General features: G+C 40.9%; 1 protein-coding gene across 3 annotated transcripts in view; it reads left to right on the forward strand.

The window, feature by feature from the left end:
* Positions 1-15,880, forward strand: part of LOC146656806 (kelch-like protein 10) — a 42,131-nt gene extending 26,251 nt beyond the window's left edge. The window contains exons 1-5 of one of the 3 annotated variants that reach the window (XM_085424576.1): positions 7,458-8,531; positions 10,395-10,881; positions 11,870-12,448; positions 14,715-14,864; positions 15,099-15,880. In XM_085424576.1, the coding sequence (XP_085280702.1) occupies positions 10,465-10,881; positions 11,870-12,448; positions 14,715-14,864; positions 15,099-15,398 (1,446 nt within the window). In that variant the 5' untranslated portion in view covers positions 7,458-8,531; positions 10,395-10,464 and the 3' untranslated portion in view covers positions 15,399-15,880. Of the gene's footprint in view, positions 1-7,457; positions 8,532-8,552; positions 9,463-10,394; positions 10,882-11,869; positions 12,449-14,714; positions 14,865-15,098 lie in introns of those variants that run through there. The other 2 variants (XM_085424575.1, XM_085424577.1) reach the window with 2 other exon arrangements.
* Positions 15,881-15,924: the final 44 nt, after the last annotated feature.

Below are 15,924 nucleotides of genomic sequence, written 5' to 3' on the forward strand. Positions count from 1 at the left end.
GTGAAGCATGGGGGTGGAAACATCATGCTATGGGGCTGTTTTTCTGCCAAGGGGACAGGACGACTGATCCGTGTTAAGGACAGAATGAATGGGGCCATGTATCGTGAGATTTTGAGCCAAAACCTCCTTCCATCAGTGAGAACTTTGAAGATGAAACGAGGCTGGGTCTTCCAACATGACAATGATCCAAAACACACCGCCCGGGCAACAAAGGAGTGGCTCCGTAAGAAGCATTTGAAAGTCCTGGAGTGGCCTAGCCAGTCTCCAGACCTCAACCCCATAGAAAATCTGTGGCGGGAGTTGAAAGTCCGTGTTGCTCGGCGACAGCCCCAAAACATCACTGCTCTCGAGAAGATCTGCATGGAGGAATGGGCCAAAATACCAGCTACTGTGTGTGCAAACCTGGTAAAGACCTATAGTAAACGTTTGACCTCTGTTATTGCCAACAAAGGTTATGTTACAAAGTATTGAGTTGTATTTTTGTTATTGACCAAATACTTATTTTCCACCCTGATTTACGAATAAATTCTTTACAAATCCTACCATGTGGATTCATGGATTTTTTTTTCACATTCTGTCTCTCACAGTTGAAGTGTACCTCTGGTGCAAATTACTGACCTCTGTCATCATTTTAGGTGGGGGAACTTGCACAATCGGTGGCTGACTAAATACTTTTTTACCCCACTGTATCTTTAACGCACTGGCATGACTTGCAGTTTTAGTGCATTTCCTTTCTTCCACTCCACCCAACAATGCTGCAGCTCAACTTCCCTAAAAACTCTTAAGTTTCATACAAACAAAAATCACTTCTCCTTTTTCTCATGTCTTAAGGACCGTTTAATTCATGCACACCCATTATGATTTATTATTAATCTTTTATCAATGCAATGCATACATAACTCTTTTTATTTGATTCTGTGCTTTAACAGACACAACAATTCCTTATTTCCATCCCCCCCCTCATTCCATTTGTGACGAACATGCTGGAGATTCTCACACTGTTCTGACATAGCACTGTCGATCCCACCTGCAAGGGCCAAAGTCTCTCCTGCTAGTGTACTCTGTACCACTCTCCTGATCCGTTTCGACTGACAACATATGGGCAAAAACTTTCCACCTTCTCCCATCAACATGATAAAATATCCACCTTGTGTGCCTCCATCTGAGAGGTTTTCCATCAAGAAATGACTAAACACCACTAATTTGACGGATTTGCTTTCACCCAAGAACTGAAACCTGGGATCAATAGGAATAGGCTGTAGGTTCTTTATGTACGTATCTTGTTGTACTTGTATTTCATTCTGAAGAGAATAAACCTCCATCCCGATGTAGTTAAAGGGTTAGGGTTAGGGGTTAGATGTGTCAATTATCCAATGACACATCTGCTTACCTGTATCTTTGGCTCGTTTCTCCTCCTCTTCTTTTCTCATTTTTAAAAATTGAGCACCTAATGGCTTTGAACTTTTCTTGTCCATCTTCCATTGGTTTTAATTTTGCACTCCAGTATGAAAACCCATCCCCCAACTCAGGGATCACCACAACATAACCTAATAGACCTACACCTTAGTTCACAGATTAACTTTGCCTAAGGTGTATTTCTGGGATTTCACACAACCCAGGATTCAAATTATGAATACATAATTTACAACATTATGAATGAAATGTGCTCTATTTGGAAGCAGCCGCCCCCCTCCCCTTTCGACGGCTTGTGTGTGAGACTTTAAATCATCAGACTGTAAATTATAAATTTTCAATTGTTATTGCTCCCTTTACCCCGAGTCCTAAAGCGTATATTTATTTTCTTACTGTTCTTATATTTATTGTTGTTTACTTGCACTGCTGTAACTGGAGCCTCGTCGTCTCGTCTCGTCGTACTGGACTGTATGTAGCGGAGATGACAATAAAGTTTACTTTGACTTCAGCAGCAAGTAGGCGCACTGAGGGCTCTCGCGCTCACTTTTTGCATATAGAATTTTGAAAAAACATTGGTGCAAATTATAAGTCTGTATTATAATGTCTGGTGTTTTCGTGTTTGTTGTTTTGTTTTTATTTTGCAAGTTGGTTATTAGATGCTGCTCCAGCCAGCCAGAGAATCCCCCGCCGCCCCGCCCTCTCCTCTCTGCGCCGCAAGCAGCAGGCGCACCTCGCAAACAGAGGGCGCCCTTGCTCTCAGCAAATGGGCCATAGAAAACCGATCGGTGCCTGTACCATTCCCAATATGCGCTGGCTGACGTCGGGGCAGCATGACTACGAGCAATTATTATTTTTTTGCCGATGTCCGTGATGCCGCCCCCCACCACGATGCCGCCCCGGGCAACTGCCCGTATCGCCCATATCAAAAACTGCTACTGTACATGACATGCAAGTACCCCGTCACCTTACAAAGATCATCTAGCCAGTAGAAGACAGCTGGATCGACTTTTGACACTGTGCCCCCCAGCTTCTGCACGGTGTATTTCACCTTGGTGTACCAGAATAATGAAGCATCTGCCAGGCCATAAACACATTTATTCAACTTCCATATAGTTCCTTTGCTCTGTGCTTCTTCAGGTGGTCGGATGTACATGTCTCAGGTTAAATCTTTACGTTGTAGAAAAGCTGCTTTAATGTCCATAGAGTTCGGTTTCCATTGATTTTGACATATGACTGCTATGACCATCTTCAGGGACTCGGAAGAACATGTTGGTGAGTCTTTGGAAAGTTCTTGAGTGTTTATTTCTTCAAAGCCTCTTGCAACCAGTCTAGCTTGGGTACAATGCCCCCTGGTGTTTCCTTGAGTGTGCACACACACCTTGTTGATAGAAATTTCTGACTTTTATCTTTCTCCACTTCAAACACATTTTTTCTTTTCCAGTTGTCAGTTGTCAGTTCAGTTTGTTTGGCTTGCGAGAAGATATCTTCCTTTACCACTAATATTTCATCTCTGTTTTTGTCTGTGCATGACTTGGCATCTTCAGACCGTGTCACTTGAAGGTTGTTTACTTGCTCCACATCAATGGAACCCATGGATCCAGCAATTTCCTCTGACCTACTGTATTCCACGTTGTACCACTTTCTGTTTTTCCCAGTGGCTTTTCCTGCTCGACTAATTATTTCCAGTCACTTTCAGTTCAAGCTGCTTAGCATGATCTCACATTTGCCAATTTCTCTATCTCTTTCCCCTCTGTTGTGTGTGTTTGTCCCACATATTGCATACTCTGCTTTTGTCCTCAAATCAGGTAGGAAGTGTCTGTGTGGTTGAGCTGGTCTGGTCTGTCTAGACTTCCACTAGATAGATCAGGCTGCACCCACCTGTGAAACAGGTGGAGGGTCACCAGGACATGCAGAACTTTTGCCTTCTTAGTAGAAAGGGCCACTGCCAGAGGCGGAGGGCAGTGAGGCATCCAACCCCCATCTCATCAATAGGGGGGCATGATCTGAAATAACAATAGATTGATAATTGCAAGTTTCAATAAGTGGAAGAGGACATTTATCAGTGACAAATGAATTTATCCAATAGAACATTTTGTGGACAGGAATATAGTCGGAGCATGCCCTGGATGAGTATCCTTATTAGAGCTTCTTTCTAGGTTAGAGAGCACACAGCTTGTACCTCCAGCTAAAATGAGATTGTGTGTTGTCATATCCAGAATTCACGAGAATTAATAGACAATTAAGGTTTCATCATCCCATTTGGGGGCGTAAATGTTGGCTTAAATCAGTTCATAAAGTTGGCCAACCACAGTAATGACCCATAGGGACCCATAGGATCAGATAAAATGGTTGATACGGGAAATGGGACGTTTTTACCCATAAGGATGGCCACCCCTCTGTCTTAGTGTTAAAGTTGGAATGGACTATTTGGCCAACCGAACCAGTCTTCAATCTATATCGGTCTGCTATACAAAGGTGAGTCCCCTGTGGAAAAGACATATCAGATTTTTTCAGTTGTGTAAGCACCTTTTTGTGCTTAACAGGGTGATTCATAGACTTAATGATCCAACTTACAAAGTTGGCTGCATAACCCGTAAGCTTCGCCTGTATATTGACAGCAGCCATAGAGTTATCTAATCAAAGAGCAACAGTATGAATGTGTGTGTGTGTGTGATAGCCACTAATGTCTAATCACATTTATGTGAATTAACTTATATTTAAGCTATTTTATTTTAAATGTAAGTGATATTTTCTTTTGAAAATCCTCTAAATTAACTAGTTTTAACTATAGACCTGGTAACTAGTCTGGGATATTTGTAGCTGATGCTCCATTTTTGTACCAGTAGGTGGCAGTGTGAGACCATGGTTTGGCCTGTTGTTAGTAGTCAGAAGCATGCTCAGCACTGTTTTCTCATAATGTTGTACTCCCTGCCTTATCATTTCTTTCCTGCTTGCAGGCTAGTATTGTACCAGAAATAGAAAATAAAAGCAGTCACACCCGATATATTGCATAGATTTAATTGTAATACTTATTACTTGTTATTCTGTTTTCTTTTTATTCTGTTTCTTCGTTACTCTGTTTCTTTCGCTGCACGTAATTTTCGTTCCACCTCATGTAAACATGTGATGCGAATGACAATAAAGAATCCATGAATTCTTTTGGACCTAATACTGATCTTTGAGGTATGTCACAAGCAAGATCCATCAATTTAGATTCCTACTCATTTATTTGTACATATTGTTGCTTATTCACTACATAGCTTTTTATCAGTCCAAAACCACTCCCCTAAACCCATACTTTCCATTTTTTTTATTAGAATTTCATGATTGACAGTATCGAATAGGGCTGCCACAAACGTTTATTTTGATAGTCGACTAGTCACCCGATTATTTTTGCGATTAGTCCACTAATCAGATCATGCAACACAGAGCTTACTGCACCAGCATGCATCTGCTCTAATATAACTATCATTAGCTTACAGCTTTAAGTGTATGTGCTAACTAAAAAATAAAGACAAGATGATAGTTTATTAAATTTTAATTAAATTTGCAGATTGTTTCGGTGAAGTTTAATAAACTCAGCCGTCTGCTCCTTGCTATCTAAAATATAACAGGGCACCGGAGTATATTCTCGAGCATCTCACACTTCTGATGATCAGTTGTCTGCTTGACGTTTATTCAGCTGTGTAAAAACCAATGACTGTATAAACTATAACTTTAATCTCAGCCAAACCTATTTACTCAGGAACAAATAAAATACTGAAAAAACCCAAACAATAACATTTTTAAGTTATCTAAGTGACTTATATATCATGTTTAACCTGAGTAGCGAAAGACGGCGGTGGGTTTGAAAACGATTTGCCAGGAGTCCGGTGTTCTCACGGCTCTAGTGAGCCTTGAACCCCAGCTAGCTATCGAGCTAGTGGGTAACAGACGTCTCCGAAAATGTCGGGGCGCTTTTGAAAATATGTGGTGTCTTGATAAACTGAGCAGATATTTGAAGTTTACACAGCTACATTCTCTCCTGAAATATGTTAAACATTTATTTTGTGACCCAGAAAGAATAATAAGAGTAATATTAAAACTAACTAGCTGCTGCCATTTTTGGAAACTGAGCAGGGCCGCGCTATGAATTCTGGGACACTGCTTCTTCTTCTTCGGGGTTTAACGGCAGCTGGCATCGTTGTACATGCAGTGCTGCCATCTTCTGTTTCAGTCCGTTATTACACTCTCAAATCCTACTACTTATTCCTGCGTCTTTTGGGATCTTACAAAGCTTCAAACGACGTGTCGACTATTAAATTAGTCTTCGACGATTTTGATAGTTGACGTAATCGTGACTAGTCGACTAATCGTGGCAGCCCTGGTATCGAACAGTTTTTTTAATTTAAAAAAAAACTCCAAGTGTGTACTTCTTATTATGTAGGCCAGGGGTGTCCAAACTTTTTGCAAAGAGGGCCAAATTTTATAAAGTGAAGACGCCTGGGGGCCAATGGTTCCTTTTGACTTTTTTTTTCATAACAAAGTTACATGAAAATATAATGAAGAACAATTTTAATAGTCACAATTACCCGTTATTTTTAAAATAGAAATGTACCTAAATAAAAAGACACTCAGGCAAGCATTTACAACTCTAAAGACACAATTCTGCCTTTCATTTATATCTGGAGAGTCAGACAACATTGAACAAACTGTATAGAATACCCTAAATTTCCATGAGTTTGCAATATCTTTGCCTAATGAACATTTAAACAGGCGTTATAAGTAATGAAAAGTGTTCTGTTATCAATAAAGTTTTTTTTAAAGTGAATTTCGCCCTTTGACTTTTACAAGACCTTTCAGGAAGCCAAAGTTTTTCACATACTGGAAGATTGCACAACTGGAAGTTCACTTGCTGCAAGAAATAAACACATTTGTAAATTTACACAATATGTACACAACACACTCAACTATGAATTAAGAGCATAACATCAACAGTTAAAACCAAATCTAAGATAAGATAAGATAAGATAAGATAGAACTTTATTAATCCCTCGGGTGGGTTCCTCTGGGAAATTCGACTTCCAAAAAAAAAAAAAGCACAGCAACGACCGAAGTTACAGTTACAGAATTGTTATATATATATATACACACACACACACACACACACACACACACACACACACACACACACACACACACACACACACACACATATAAATACAGAGACAATATAAATAAAATATACAAAGGGGATAAATAGAATAAATAGGAATAAAAAATAAAAATACAAGTGAATTGCACATTTCAAGTATTGAGTCTATTGCACTGTTGACTATTTACAAAAAGTATTGCACAAGGTATTGTACAGTGAGGTGAAGAGGCACTACAGCTTAGTTGTTCCCCCCTCCTTTGTCCTCCTGTTTCCCCTCCCTCTCCCCTCCAGAGAGGAGTTAAACAGTCTGATGGTGTGTGGGACAAAGGAGTTTTTAAGTCTGTTAGTTCTTGTCTTGGGGAGAAGCAACCTGTCACTGAACAGACTCTTCTGATTGTTTAGGGCCGTGTGCAGAGGATGCCCAGCATTGTTCATAATGTCCAGCAGTTTCTTTAATGTCCTTTTCTCTGCCACTGTCACCAGAGTGTCCAGCTTCATGCCGACCACAGAGCTAGCCTTCCTGATCAGTTTCTCCAGCCTGGATGAGTCTTAAGAGTTTAACAAAATACGTTTCCTTTTGTGTATTGCATTAGCATGCTTTATGCTTTTTACTGTTGAGAAACACATGAGTAATGCAGGGATGTCACTCCTGGAGGCCTGCTCTTCATTTGATTCAACTGTGCTAAACCAGAAAGAACTAAAACATGCATAGCAGCTCTCCAGTACAGAATTTGGGCATCCCTGGACTAATGAGAGGGGTGATACTGAGATCTAGATTTTAGTAAAGCAATTAGGTGTGCTTTGAGGGCAGTGGTTGAGATGCATAAAATATCACGCAAGTGGGAGTCACTCATCCTTGATCTCAATCGGTTCTTGTTTAAGTTCATGACAGAGAATGTTTGCTCACACAAATATGTGGAACCAAATTGACCCTGTGTACGAGAAAATGCTAAATTCCTGGTTTGAGACCGGATGTGGGGTTGTACATTTCCGGTAGCTTGACTTTGCGGTCAATCGCTACTGCAAAGATATACTCCAAAATCATGTCCAAAACTCAAAAACGGAAAGATCGCGTTAAGTTACAAAGAGCAGAAGGTGGGAACACTCACCGCTGTTGTGTCATAAAAAATCTAATGATCAATTTTTACGTTTAAAGAGTTTAGATCGATCAGTTGTTTACATCACTCAACACAAGCAGAACTGCATTACTGCATGCAGAAGACACATCGTCCACATTCAGAAGCACATCTCTGTATAGTGACTGGTCTCGTGATTTAAACAGGCAGATGTTCAGCATTCAAACTACAGGTGAAGAATAGTCAAACCAGATGTTTCCCCCATTATGTCGAGATCAGCTAGTCAAGTACACACCTACACAGTAGGGCTGCACGATTAATCATTAGAAAATCACAATCTCGATTCATATTTATGTGCGATCTCATTTCCAAATGACAACGATTTAAAAAAAAAAAAAGAAAAGAAAAAAAAAAAGACGACGATTGTACCGCATTTTGATCCGGGACGTAATCTGCATGAAAACAAGCGCTCACTCTTTCTGCTCAACAAATGACAAGGGCGGAGCCTTATACCACGTGATACAGAAGCTGTGCCGTGGGATGCTAAAATTAGCAGGGGAAAAACAACGGAGAGCACGTCAGGGATGACGAGAAAGTGACAGGAGAAAATCCGCCCCGGTCAACCACCCAAACATCAATAACGGGAACCTTATACAGCGCTTCCCTATACACGCTGAACTTCCGCAGGCACAAAGAAATTACGGAGGCTATCACTTATCACCTGACCAAAGATATGGCTCCCATCAACACTGCAAAACGAGGGATTTAGGAAAATGATCAACACCCTAGACAAACGCTGTCCCGCAACTATTTTTCTATTGTTGCACTACCTGCTCTATACACGCAGTGTCGAGCAATGGTGGAGACGGAATTTCAAGCAGTACAACATTTTGCGGCAACAACAAAACGTGAGACATTTGTTGTTTTTATGTTCAGTCTCAACTGTTACGAAGTTGATGTGCAGTTAATAAGTGCAATAAATATTTATACTGGAAAAGAGAATCGTGATCTCAATTCTAAGCCAAAAAATCGTGATTCTCATTTTATGCAAAATCGTGCAGCCCTACTGCAGACGATCTCCTCCGTGACGTCTCTCCTGTACAGTGCAGAATCGCTGCATCGATTGCTAGCAGGGTGACTCTGAAGTGCACTACTGGATGTCCACGAAACGTTTTGCAGCGTCAAAAAATAAAATTGGCTACTTGATTTCACCTATCGCTGGTTAGTTTTAGAACATAACACCCGCTGTAAACGAGGGACAGCTGAGAAATATAACATTTGAATCCCTTTTCTCTTTTGCCCTGAGGTGCAGGGAAAAATATTAACAAGTCGATGAACATCATTTACAGATATATTGGGTAAATGCCCAAGACATCTATAGAAATGTAAATCGCTGCTTGATTCATTCATTTGCTTAACTTGTTTTGGACCGTAAACCAGGCGCGAATAGGACACCGGAAACAAAGCTCCCCAAAGGCGTTTCCGCACCGGAAGTAGCATATGCTAACGTGCACACAGTCAATTAACGGAATGATGCACTATGATTTTCAAATATAAACAGAGTAGTGACACTTTCCAGGCAGCATAAGTTAACGTAATCAGTAATTTAGACAAAGTACCTCACAAACTGTAGGCGGCTCTCTAAAGGAAAACACTAAACAGGAGATTTTTTAGAAGTTTAAACAGCTTGAGTAACATCTGAATAATGACCAGCGCCCGTAGGACCGTCTTTAGGGAGCTTTTTCTGGATGGACAGTTTTGTGACTCTGTGATCCGAGCTGGAGATGTTGAGTTTAAAATTCACAGGATCATCCTCTGTAACTGCAGTGCATACTTCAGGTGAGCAGGCCTGTGTTGTTTGGCTGTGGTTTGGTTCTGCATTTATCCTACTTCAAAGTTTTCATGTAACACAGTGCAGCAGGTATTGGGAGGTTTCAATGTTACACTGTACTTTTTGATCACTAGAAATGTTCTGGAGCAATTTTTAGGGGGGAAAAAAATCAGTCCTGTATTTTTATTTAGTTATTTATTTTGGGAGGTTTGTTGGGATACATATATAGTGTAGGTTTGTGTTTGACTCCACAATGAGCCGTTAAGAGGTAGTTTGAAAGATTACAGACGCTATAAACTGGCTTTCTGATTATATTTCATCAGCACGACAACAGCAGCAGCAGTTCTAATAAATTTGTGCACAAACTGGCCTGCACCAAAAGGACCACATCAGTGGTGATATTAGCTGTGCCTTCACCAGTTTAGCTGAAATTGTATGTCTAAATAGGCAGGTAATCAATTTAGGGCCAGACTGAGAGGTGGCCAATGATATGCCATTTCTGTTGCAGTGGGACATGTCCGCTCTTTCCAATTCTGTCTAGTCAGTAAATTTGATAATGTGAAATTCAGTTATTATATTTGCAGCTATTTAATGCCTGCTGTCCCCTGTCGCTCTAACCCTGTTACTGTATAGGAATATTTGCTACAATGCCTAGACAACTCTATATCTTTCTGTCTGTCTAAACATAGCAGCAATGCTGAATGTTTTTCTGCACATGTCTGAATAGATGACCTTAAATAGGAGATTGCCCATTTGAAATCAAGTCATTTTAGATTTTTGTTACTTTAATTTCATATCTCTTTGATCACAGCTTGCTCAAGTAAGCATGCAGCTGAAAAATTATACAAATGCTATTTAACTATGAGCTGCACGACATCAGGTACTTTTTAAGTTCCATGACAGAGAGACAATGTGAAAATGCTGATCTGAATCTGCACAGGGATCTCTTCTGCTACAAACCACTACCATCAAACAAGGTCTACAACTTCCCCACTGTGTCTCCAAAAGCAATGAGCCTCATTTTGGAATATGCCTATACCCAATCTGTTGTGGTGATGGAGGACAATGTACTGGAGCTGTTGGCGGAAGCAGACCACTTTATCGTGACTGGCATCATTCAAGCCTGCTGCGACTTCCTGGAGAGGAAGCTTTGTGTAAATAACTGCGTCAGTATCTACAATCTGGCACACTTACACAACTGTCCTGACCTCAGGGGAAAGGCCTTTCTCTACATCCTCCATCACTTTGAAGAGGTTGGTGCACTCTCCTTGGAGTTCCTTCAGCTCTCTGTGCAGCAACTATCAGATCTTATCGAGAATGATGAGCTCAATGTGAAGCAGGAGAGCACTGTGTTTGAGGCCATTCTCAGATGGATCAACTATTCCCCTGTGGAACGTGGGTGTGACATGCCCGCACTGCTCAAGCAGGTAACTGAAAATGGGATATCAATTTAATTGCTACTCTAAGTGCATTTATTTTGTTTATTACTCAGTGAGGGGCTGTTGAATGAATGGTACAGTTTGAAAGTATAGAAAGCAACTTCCGCTGTAGCAATTTGAATTGGGAATAAAAAATAAAACATAAGCTTGATGCCTGATGCAAAAAAAAAAGAAGTTTGATTGTACACTATTGTGTTTACAGAGTTGGGTGTCCAGGCCGCCCACCTGCTCGCCCATCAGCCTTTTATGGCTGACGTGTAAAAAGCTAAAATTGCAATGGCAGAATTACTCAAACTTAAGGCTTGGTAATAGAGTTAATGTAGGGGAATCATTCTTCTTCATTCTTAATCACATTGGGGGGTGGGGTGGGGGGGGGGGTGTTTCTAATTCACTTGGGAGTGTGCATCAGAAGGTGCTCATCATTTAGTCCTTAATAAATTGTAAAAGTATTATTTACACTTGCGTCCAGATAAAACTGGCCGTTGATTTGTAGTTTCAGAAGTGCATTATTGATAATGTGTCTGAACTGCACTTTAGCTTTTCTGACAGAAAAGTTGACTATGCCCATCGTGTTCTGCCAGAACTTACTGACTGGACCTTAGGCATTTACAACAGGACAAACCCTCATTGTGGGACCTGTTTCTACAGCAGGAGGTTACTCAGTGCTCAGATAATGGCATTGAAACTTGACTGTGGCACCACTGCTTGTTTGGAGGTAATGCCATGACCTGCCTTTGTTGTTTGGCAGGTGATGCTGTGGCTCTTTACAGGTAATGTTAGGGTCTTTAAGGGCAATGCCACAGCTGATTGGAGGCAATGCCAGGAGCTACCATAGCTATCTGGGTGATTCCATGACATTTTGATTATAGGGATAGTGCTATACTTCACTAATGGATGGTGGCTACATCCAACTCTTATATACAGTCTAATGTTGTATTTCTTGCCTTTTTCCCTTATGATTCTTGTTTTCATCCAGGTCCGCCTACTATTAATACCCACTGAGTACTTGGTTGGCACTGTGAGCAGAAATGATGTGGTGAGTAGTAGTCCGGCATGCATGGATATGGTAACCACTGCCATGAAGATGCTAAATGAGTCCATTGTGGAGAGACCTATACCCCAAACACGCCTGCCGTCTGAAGTCTTATTGGCCGTTGGTGGTCCTTTACCAAGTGACAAGATTGAGATGTACAATGTTCGAGCTGACTACTGGGTGCCGCTGAGCTTGACACCGTATCTGGGATTCTACGGTTATGCTTACCTCAATGGATGTGTCTATTGCATCGGAGGTTTTGATTTCACAAGCTATTCAAGTCATGTGAGAAGGTTCAGCCTCACCAGCCAAACCTGGACAGAGGTGGGGCCGATGCATGAAGAGCGGGGCTTTCTCAGTGTGGCCACACTGAATGGCTGCATATATGCTATGGGCGGGTGCCAAAACCAAAAGACACTGAAAAATGCAGAACGATATGATCCTGACACCAACCAGTGGACTATGATTGCATCGATGCACAAGCGCAGGGCAGAAGCTGGTGCTGCAACACTACACGGCAAGGTAAGTGGAATTGAGGTAGTGGAAGATCTCTGCCATGTTGGTTTTGTGGAGAAAGTGGTGGACAAAGTTAACTGGTAATGCTAACAACCTTGGTTAACAAGCTGCGTCAATAAAATGTACAGTCAAATAATTCCATTAGAAATGCACCAAAAGATGCCAATGCCTTAATCTGTCAGTAATAATAGATTAATAATAATGGATTGGATTTATATAGCGCTTTTCAAGGCACCCAAAGCACTTTACAATTCCACTATTCATTCACTCTCACATTCACACACTGGTGGAGGCAGCTACAGTTGTAGCCACAGCTGCCCTGGGGCAGACTGACAGAAGCGAGGCTGCCATATCGCGCCATCGGCCCCTCTGGCCATCACCAGTAGGCGGTAGGGTAAAATGTCTTGCCCAAGGACACAACGATCAGGACAGAGAGCCCAGGGATCAAACCAGCGACCTTCCGGTTACAGATACGCTTCCCAACCCCCCTGAGCCAAGGTCGCCCCACAAACGGGGTGACCTTGGCTCAGGGGGGTTGGGAAGTACACTTCCCAAAGCAGTCACAAACCCAAATTTTAGCCAGGACGCTATCCATATGGATTAGGGTTTTTTTGGTCTTTTGTGTCTGGCTGTAAAAATGATTTTTAAGGCTATGTAGTTGGATTTACAACATATGGGGATTTATTATCTTTTGGAGCCAGCCAACCAACGTATTTATGCACTGGAACATGAGCCCACAGTAAAATATTACTTTTCTGTGAGCTTCTGTGCAAAAAACATTTTTTTAATAGTCTTATAAAGCTGGCCAATGGGAGTAATTTTTAAAAAGTGAATATTTGTTTTTTAGATTTATGTCATGAGTATTGAGAAAGACATTCTTTCCTTGGTTGGTACTTTTTTTCTTGCAAACTTATAACAATCCTGCAAAGGATTGTTTTGGGGTTTTTTTTGGTTCGGTTGGGATCTTTTTGTTAATTTAATCTCAGTAAATATATGTTTTTTTTTTTTTAAAGAATATTATGGCTTGGCAATTTCTTTATTCCTGTTTTATTTGTTTTGCTTAACATGGCACTGATTTGCAAATGTACTTTTCAGCTTGAGGGCTTAATCATCACTGGACCTTTCTGTGGAAAATATGAATAGTTTATGAATTGTATCAGTTTTATAATATTTTATTTTTAAGCTAAATATTTCTATTACCATTAATCCAACAGCTCAGGGAGAAGGTTATGGTTACTTCACCCTCACATCGTGAAAAATAGCAATTTTATAATTTCTGCATCCATATTTTTTAAGTCTGCAAAATACAGAAAATAAATGCAGCAAACCTCTGCTAAAACTAAATGTTTTAGGATAACACCATCATTTTTAGATTTTTACTACTATTATGCAAAGTAGCTACACAGAAATCTGATGAAAACATTTTTAGTTTTTCACAAGCGCATGGCACAACATCGAAGAGCCACCTCCACGGGACAAGACTCAGCAGTCCATCTGCATCTAAAGGACAAAGGTCACTCTTTCGAGGATGCCAATGTTCACATTATGGACAGGGAGGACAGATTGTTTGAAAGAGGAGTGAAAGAAGCCATTTATGACCACTGTGAGCGACCATCTTTGAACAGAGGCGGTGGCTTACGACACCAGCTGTCTGCCATCTATAATCCAGTTTTGAGTTCCCTTCCCAGACGTCTTAACGCCCACTCACATCCTGGGCCATCTGATCTCAGGAATTCGCTTGATAAGGTGGGGCCAGGTTTCACAATGAGCTCACCTGAAACCCTGGCTGATTGTGACCCACACCCTCTTTCACACCTTGGCTCATGTAATTAGGTAGAGGATCATCAGGGGGTCCTTTGTCCCTCTTGGGGGGAAACTCCCACAGGGCTTAAATCTGGGACTCTCCACCATTTGACTCTTAGATCTGAAGAAGCTTCTCGGATGAGAGGTGAAAAGTCTTCAAGCAACTTAAAGAAGTCCAGATGCTTTTCTTTCCAAGCTCCTTAGAATACGATGACCTGGATGACTGAGAACCTTCACAGACATTTTTAGTGTTTGTAAGTTTTTTCTGGAAGCTGAAACATTTAATTCTAGTAAGGCAAGGCAAGGCAAATTTATTTGTATAGCACAATTCAACAACAAGGTGATTCAAAGTGCTTTACAGAGACATTAGAAACAAAAACAGATAAAAGGCATGATTTAAAATTGATTAAAACAAGCAAGCAAACAAACTAACTAGTAATTTTGACTTAAACTTGATTTTAATTTCTAGGTGTACATTTGTGGTGGTTTTACTGAAGATGAAGTTCTGTCATGTGCTGAGTCCTACAACCCTGACACCAACCAGTGGACACTGATCACACCCATGGAAACCGGGAGGACTGGGGGAGCCGTGGTCGCCTACAATAACGAAATCTTTGTAGTAAGAAGAGCTTAAAACATACTCTTATTACGGACAGAAATTCAAACATGGAATGTTTACTGTACCTGTATTTGGGAGTCTGTATTATTTTCCAAGTACCATGTACTGGGTTATTGGAATGTGATTTCTATAATTACCCTAGAATCAGATATTTTGGAATCTGGAGACCTATTTACTTTTTTACAACAGAACATTTTTACGTTACAGACTGTAACAAGTCCTTTGTCTGCACAGGTTGGTGGCTTTAACGGTATCACTCGGTTGCGTAGTGTCAACGCATATGACCCAAGAACAAGACGCTGGCGCAACGTTGCTCCCATGTTACACCCTCGTAAAAACTTCGGCATTGCAGTGCTGGAGGACCAGCTGTATGTGGTTGGAGGTTTCGACAATGGCGGCTTATTCTGCAATCTGGAGTGCTATGATGAAAAGACCAACAGGTGGTACATTGTCAGCGACAAAGGGATGACCCAAGGTGCTGTCAGTTGTTGCGTTCTGAAGCGACACCCCGATCTGACTGCTTATCTTCCATAATTATTTCACATAAAGAAATAAAGAAATACATTTTTCATCAATAAAAAACTGGCTGTTTCTCTGCTTAAGATCCTGAGGTCTGACATCCCAGTGAAAAAGTCTCTTTTAGCTGAACAGAGAACTTGAACTTTCTTTTCAACATGATGGGCATTGCAGCTTCCACATTTTATGGCCACAAGGGAGGTTAACAGCTATGATATTAAGATCCCATTGGTAAAAGTCAAATCGTTTCTTCACTAATAGGTGATCCATTCAAGCCGCCATCTTCATCTCTACCACCAGCGTTTAGCCAGCTCAACCATCTTCAATGTAGTTTTCTTGCCTACTTTAATGTCCAATTAAAGTAGATGAAATCCAATTAGAGTCACAAATTAGAGTTACTAAGGCTGACTGTAATCGGATCCACAGTTTATGAAGTGAATGCATCGTGTCACATCAGTAAGACTTGAAACTAGCAATGGGACATAAATTCTTCATAAACTGTTGAATTAGGTTATATATCACTTTACAGAAAGAACTTTTTTCC

Source organism: Rhamphochromis longiceps, linkage group LG12 (assembly GCF_057381845.1).
Source record: "Rhamphochromis longiceps isolate RC_006_pf linkage group LG12, R_longiceps_female_GT1.1, whole genome shotgun sequence".
NCBI lineage: Eukaryota > Metazoa > Chordata > Actinopteri > Cichliformes > Cichlidae > Rhamphochromis > Rhamphochromis longiceps.